The sequence below is a fragment of the Ammodytes marinus genome (assembly GCF_949987685.1).
Source record: "Ammodytes marinus genome assembly, chromosome: 3".
NCBI lineage: Eukaryota > Metazoa > Chordata > Actinopteri > Uranoscopiformes > Ammodytidae > Ammodytes > Ammodytes marinus.
Genome location: NC_137232.1, coordinates 3951701 through 3959200, shown reverse-complemented (window position 1 = coordinate 3959200; position 7500 = coordinate 3951701). Strand labels below are relative to the sequence as shown.

General features: G+C 41.1%; 1 protein-coding gene across 2 annotated transcripts in view; it reads left to right on the top strand.

The window, feature by feature from the left end:
- bcas3 (BCAS3 microtubule associated cell migration factor) overlaps positions 1-7500 on the top strand; it is a 382954-nt gene that overhangs the window by 139318 nt on the left and 236136 nt on the right. For both annotated transcript variants that reach the window (XR_013845568.1, XM_080053534.1), the window contains exon 20: positions 3850-3950. Coding sequence is in view for 1 of the 2 variants with exons in the window: in XM_080053534.1 (XP_079909660.1) it covers positions 3850-3950 (101 nt within the window). In the remaining variant the exon portion in view is untranslated. The remainder of the gene's footprint in view (positions 1-3849; positions 3951-7500) is intronic.

Sequence of the window (7500 nt, the reverse complement as noted above, 5' to 3'; positions counted from 1 at the left end):
TTGTCTAAGGTTTTAAATATAAACCTGACTATTGACTGCATACATTTCATTATCATGAAGATGAATGGACCGTTTCTTTATGTGGTCCTCACATCACTGAACTGTTACATTTGATTGTCAAAGCAGAAAAACTGATTTCCATTTACCTCTAATGTTTGTTATTGGGTCAAGCGCTGAAATCTGTCAGTTAGACAAACTGGGCTAAATATCTAAATGTCTTGTCATTTTGAGAAATACACTTACAAAAATGGAAATCTCAAAATACATTGTAGGGGAGAACGGGGGAATCTGAGGCACCGGGTAATGTGAGCCACCCCCTGTATCTAGGCAACGGAAAACATTTGTGGTCATGTGAGATATATGTTTTCAAGCCCCTCTCATTTCCCCATGGCCCTGAAAAAGAGGACCTCGGGGTGCTGTGGTAAGCATGTTTTTTTCACCAAAATAGGTATTTTGCATGTAAAAGTAAATTTTCTTGCTGTCAACTTAATCAACTGTTGTGCCAAAGCAAATGTATTCACATAGAAAAACTTATATCATATGTGTTGATGAACTACCAACATATGAAACCATGTGATGCTGATAACTGAAGATTAGCCTGAAATGCTAAGAGATTTTCTCAAATTGTGGTGGTGGGGGAAAGTGAGCCAAATGCTGTGGGGGAAGGTGAGACAGCCACTGTCTCACTTTCCCCCACCATGAGGCACAAGTTAAGTTTAGTCTTAAACATATTTTAATGTAATATTACATAACATATGTTTTATTTTAATGTCATACACATTGTAGAAAAGCCATCATGCCAAGGAAATACACCAGGAAGACGACCTGGGGCAACCACACGGAAAGAGCACCTTCTCATCTTTCCCTGTAACCTTCAGGGCTGGAATGTATAGTAGGCCTAGTTGTAGAGTATGACAGGCTGATGTTATAATCCAGTTGGGTCTTCTCCTGTGTTCTGAGTCCCAAGCTGTTCTCGCTGGTTCTGATTTTCCTATGCTTTGACCCCCAAACACTAGCTGGCTCTAAGGGTCCTGTGTTCTGACCCCCAGACTGTGTTCTAATCTAACTGGTTCTATCTTTAATTTGAATCTTATTAAAACCTTTTGAATTATAATATGTTGTATTTGATTTTGTTCAGAGTTACTTTCAAGTGTTTAGAACATTTGCTTTGCTTAATTGACCAAACCCCATCATTCTTTTACTAGTCCGACATTAGTTCTGGAATGTGTGGCTAGCTTTCAGGATTCTTACTTTTACAATATGTGGTGTTATGGTAGTTTCAGAGTGGAAAAAGTAAGTGGATCAGTTTACCCCACAGCTGGGGTAAAGTGAGCCACATGACAACTTTTTTTAAAACAATCATATTTTCACTTAGCCTGGCATTCCCAGACCTGCCACTAGGCGCTGGCAAATTAAATTTGCTGCGCGTGTTGGTCTGGAGACGCTCCGTTGAAGCTTATCAAGACTACCAGAAATCTGGTATAACGTTTCAATTGGTTCTATCTAATATGGGCGCGCCAGAGCCCTTTATATGGTGCTCTGGGGAGGACGTAACCGGATGACGACAGTGACGTGCATGCGACGTCGAAGCTGTGATAGTAAACATCAAAGATGGCTGCGGATATGTTGTGTGAGTTTGAGACTGCTTTGGCCTCGACCCTTAACGAATTGGAAGACGGGACTCATAGCTTTCACTAGCAAGTAAGTGGAATGTTCTGTTTTGCCGACCGACAACGGCAAACGTTTAATTGAACAGTTTAACAGCTGTTCGCTAAACGAACGGGGCTTACGTCACTTGTGCATCGCTCTGATTGGTTGTAGTGCTATCCAACTGCGTGCAGTGGCATTTGAAATGCACGAGTAGGAGCCGCCCCTAGAGTTGGAAATTACTATTGATCGTCGCCAGACCCTCTATCGTTCAAGATATCAGGGTCAGGATTTCCAGGCTAATTTTCACTGCCCTTTGTCTTGAAAAAATTCTGCTAATTCCCATTTCTAGGAAACATCCTGAATTAATGGGAAATGTGTAAATTTGAGTGATAAATCATTTTAGCTCCCATAGAGGGGAGCAACTGTAAAAAGTGGCTCAGATTACCCCGTTTTCCCCTACATCAAACTCAATAAATATTTTTTTTAATGTGTTTTGAGGAAGAATATTACATGTTGCTTCAAACAATTATAAACTTTATAATTGTATAATTAATAATGAATAATAATTAATGATAAAAAATCACAACTTTTATATGTGTGCAGAATGCAGAGTATTTGATATGTGTTACTTGGCTCTTATTAAATTGCAAATTGAATAGTTTTTTAGGTTTGGACTGTTGGTCAGGCAAAACAAATAATGTTAGGATTTATATGAGGGTTTAATTAATTATTTTATTCACAATCATATTGTTAGACAATTCATATTTACAATTAATTTAAAAATATTTACAGATTGACTTCAAATCATATGGGCTGGAGTTAAGCAGTGGGCTGTGAGATCATGTTTATAATGTCTTCCTGATATATTCATCGTTAGTTACAGCATATGTGACTTGGGACCAGCAGTTGCATCTTTTTATCTTCATTTTTGGTGCACAGCACAGCTCATTCTACCCACCCAGACCTTCCAAACACACCGTCTTTTTTAAAAGCCAATTGTCCACAGAGCCACTAGTTCAAGAGCAGGTGCCGACCCCATGCGTCATAAGGGGAAGTGTGTGTGTGTGTGTGTGTGTGTGTGTGTGTGTGTGTGTGTGTGTGTGTGTGTGTGTGTGTGTGTGTGTGTGTGTGTGTGTGTGTGTGTGTGTGTGTGTGTGTGTCAGGGTGGGATGGGATCGGTGGGAGATGTGACATTCGTTACAGAAGTGTCAAACACCAAACTACACCTCCATCATGGCTGTATGGACACCTGGCACGTGTATGTGTGTGTGTGTGTGTGTGTGTGTGTGTGTGTGTGTTGATGTGCATGTGTGAAATGAAGACAGGAGCGCCGCTGGTGCTCCAGATGTGGACTTGACAAGTTTATTAGCCATTCCTGTGTTAAACAAACCCCATACCCTAGGTGGGAGACAGAGAAAGGCCTGATTCTACACATTAGGCCTCATTCTCCACGCCTGCTTATTCAAGCCTGCACAGCCCCATCTGTCTACGGCTCTCTCTCTCTCTCTCTCTCTCTCTCTCTCTCTCTCTCGAACACACACACATACACATGCTGTTTCTCTCTCACACACTTTACTGTAACCTTGCCTTTTCACACACACTGGCACGCACCCATATGCCCATATGAGACACAAGAAAAAAACATGGCATTTTTTTCCTCTTCCCCTCATCGGTTTTGGAACTTACAAAGAAGCCTCCCATATGGGCCTGACACTAAGTATTCATTCTGCTCCAGTCAGTCACGCCATTGGAAAAAACTAAATAAAAATAACAAAAATAATATCTACACATATTTATCCTACATGTATTTGCTGTCTAAGACCATATCAGTCAAACGGTAATGACCACGACATTTTAATAAAGTAGTTGTCAGTTATCATTTCTCTTCACAGGCTGATTTATGTTAATAGTTAATGGTGAAACATGATTTCTCTGCACCGCTTTGACTACTCTAGCCAGCTTAGACTTACTGATATCCCTCTCCTGTTAGCTGTGTCTGTTTCATATTTCATGATGTCAAAGGCCTTTACACTTTATAAGAATATCATTATTCAGGAAACATTGAACACATGCATTTTAGAGGTGCTTGAACGCTATAATGGTTTCTTGGAAATTAGTTCAAAGCTTTAAAATGTGGAATGGCATCATTGGATGTTACTTCATATAATCGTGTGTGTGTGTGTGTGTGTGTTCTTGCAGCCATCCCCCCGGGAAGCCCTGGACCAATCACACGCCATGAGTCCTCAGACAGCCTGGCGTCAGACCACAGCGGCCATGAGGACGAGGAGTGGCTGTCCCAGGTCAGAATTCATTACATTACATTGACAATAAAGGTTAACAATCTATGCACAATGTCGGGTTCAATGTTCGTAATTTAGGTTTTTCTACTAGAAATGCTCTGGTATCCAAAAAACAAACATATATTTTCGACATTGCCCTTACTAAATCTCTTCTTTTCAGCCTCTGTCTAAAACACTCCCGTTTTAGAGCCTGTCCGTTTAAGCCCCGCCTTCCAAAAAGGCCCAGTCTGCTCTGATTGGCCCATAATCTAACTGCCGGTTTGAATCTAATGGCCAGTTAGATTCAGGGGGGTCTGGGGGTGTGGCTTCTCACAGATGGAGGTAGGGCTAATTTAGGTTGGTAATGAGGGAGGCGTGGCTTCTCCCCTTATGACATCAGAGGGGGTGATACATCTGACTGGGGTTAATGAACACAGGTTTTCAGAAATATGGAGGAGGAGAAAAAGAGAGAGGGTTGTATGTGTCTCATACTTTGGTAAACGCTCTGGTCACACTGGTAAAACTATGAAAAAGTGCATTTTGCGTAATAGATAAAGGTCACCTATTACAAAGTTAATTTGTGACACGCAAGCAGGTGATAGAAATTAGCTGACACAAGCCCTGCGTTCCAAATCACATACTTTTTTTATTTTTACTACACTACTTACTAAAGTACAGAAGAGTTTTAGGGCCACATGAGAGCAAAAAATATCAGATATGGAAGATTTGTTTTCATTATTTCGAGAAATGTCAAGAATAAAGACGAATACTCTAACATGCTATTGGAGTTAGTGAGGCATTGATGTATTTTCAGCATACTACAGTTGACCTGCATGTATTGGGACATCTTTTTCTGGCATACTAAATAGTATGTAGTATGGGGATTGGAACGCAGGGTCAGTGAGATCACACCAGGGCTTCGGTTGCTTTGGTGTCAGTTATCGCTTGCTGTGTTGCTTTGGTAACTAAAACAAATAGCATTGCTGAAGGTTATGCTCAATGGTTTATACATTGTGCAGAATTGTTCACAGTATTTGGTGAAAGACATGTAAGAATGATCCAGTAGACACACCCTGAGCCTTTTCAGCTTGGTTAACCTCTCAATACACTCATCTCTGGTGTCGGGACAGGTATAACCCCCGCTACATTTTCACTATCAATAATTCCACTGCATGCATAATTGATTGGTTAAAATGCAGCCCACTTAGCTTTTGCAGAGGGCCTGGTTCATATCTGCCATGATAGTTTGCCGGGAGCAGAACTATCCATTGCACTAACCCGTTTGAGGGCCACTTCCTTGTCAGAGCAGTGGAAGTGATGCATTCGTCAGTGGGTGGGAGATGTAACACTCAGTGTGTTTACATGCAGACTCATAATCGGGTAAATAAACAAATAAGAATTCAACAGGACTTGTAAAATGCATGGAAACACCTTTATCCGATCTACTTCGCACACAAATCGGTACATTAACGGACAAGCGAAGTCGGATAAGAACACCTAGATAACTCGTTCATAGTCGGCATTATATCTGCATATGTACAGGATAGCATATCGCACATCGGAGTTTGCGCTTGCTCAAGAGTTCAATGCCGGGGATTTCATAAGGAAGTGGAAGGAAACAACGTAATAAATAGTAGGGCTGTTGGCGGAAAGGAAAAACCAGGGAAAAGCTCTATATAAGTGGAGTCCATTTACCATTCTAGGTTTGGATTTAGAATCGATTGACCATCTTCAAAATGAAATGTGAGCAAACAAAAAAATGGATGGAGAGGTGACAAAAAGAGACAAAACAAAAGGTAATACAAACATGATGTAACACATATTGGGGACGGTGAAAAAGAACACACAATAGGGGAGACTGGGGTAAGTAGGCTGCACATACAACACTTCTCCCATACCTCCCCTGAACGGGTGCTGGGGAATGTTTCCATACTAACCAAACACAAACTATCCTCTTCATCTGATGAAGATTCCTCCTCCTGTCTCTTTCTCTTCTGTTTCTTCTTCCCCAGCTGGGGTGGAGTGCACTGGGGTGCAGTAGCCTTGGCAACTGGTCTTGTTTGGGATGCACTGGGTCGTTTTGATTGTGTTGCCCTTTTTCTCTTTTGCATGCTAGCTGCCTTTCCTGCTCAATTCTCTCCTTCTCTGGGTTGTCAGTGAGGATACAGCTTGACATTTTCTTTTTTTATTGGGTTCCTTTCCTGGCTGCACCCTTTGGATAACATGTGACAAACAACCCCCCAAAAAACTTGACGACCAACCCCAACTGGAATTTCTTGCTAGCATCAAGGCCAACAACCATCTGACAACTAATTAGCTTTCTAAAAACAATCTAAACTATAGCTTACCCTTCACACTTTTTTAGGGTAACACATGTTTTGTTATAAACCCAAAAGCCTAGAAGAAAAACATTTTCAATTTGACATGAAAAACACTAACAGTCCTCTCACCTCAAATTCAGCCGTCTAACTCCAAGGAAGACTATGAAGGTGACCTCTGATCCCAGTTGTGGATATTTACATACCAAAATTTAACAGACAGCACCTTCTGGTTCCGAGATATAACGATTGTGACAACCTACACGTGTGACATATTACCCCGTTTTCCCCTACTCAGTTGGGAATATAGAGGTACTTTACGATTAGCAAACAGAGAAATATATACTTTTAGAAAAAGGATAAGTTAGTGCGAATCTGTCAATGTTGTGGCAATCGATTAAAATATCTTATCCTGATAAATTGCATGATTTGTCCGTAATTAACTTTGAACACATGGTTATCTGTTCTAAACACACCTTAAAGGTGAAGTAAGCAATTTATTTATGTTAATATAAGTGTTACATTGCTCTTTATTCATACAGTGATCACTTATATAGTGCACGTTTCATAAAGCCGATCTCTCAGTCACTCGCTCTGCATGTACTCGGCAAATAAACTTTTCGGGGATCCCACTAATGATAACCAATCAGAAGAGAGAACGCTACAAATTGGCACCCGTCTCACTGCCGGTGCACGTGCAGAGCGAAATATGGGTGGATGTGTATTCACTTACAATGGCGGAGCAGGTAAAAATCCTTCCCACTATCTGTTTTGATGGTTTTTATCATGTTTTATCGCACTTATGGATCTGAGATGATGCTAGATAATTCGCTGCTTGAAGACCGCAGTGCATTAATGTGGTGACGTAGGGACGAGGGAGGGGACTGCTAACTGCAGTAACTGACAGGAAGTTAGCTAAACTCACCATTCTGCTTACTACACCTTTAATGGGATCATTTTGAAGTTGCTTTCTGCATAAGCTGTTTGCTTGCCCAGTATGTCTTTTATTAGACTGGACACACTCCAGTGGTAACTCCACCGTAAATGCCAATAACTTTGGTGTTGTGGAGAGGACCCTATGGCAACGAGCCTTTACTTTACCCATTTCTTCTGAGGGAGGCTTGTTTTTTGGTTGTGATTGTGATACACATTACTGCTCATGGCTTCCCACACTACGAGGCAGGGCGCAGGGTCCTAGTAACAGAATGTGCATGTATTAATCACCTGTTAAAAAAACTGGTGGTGTTACAACG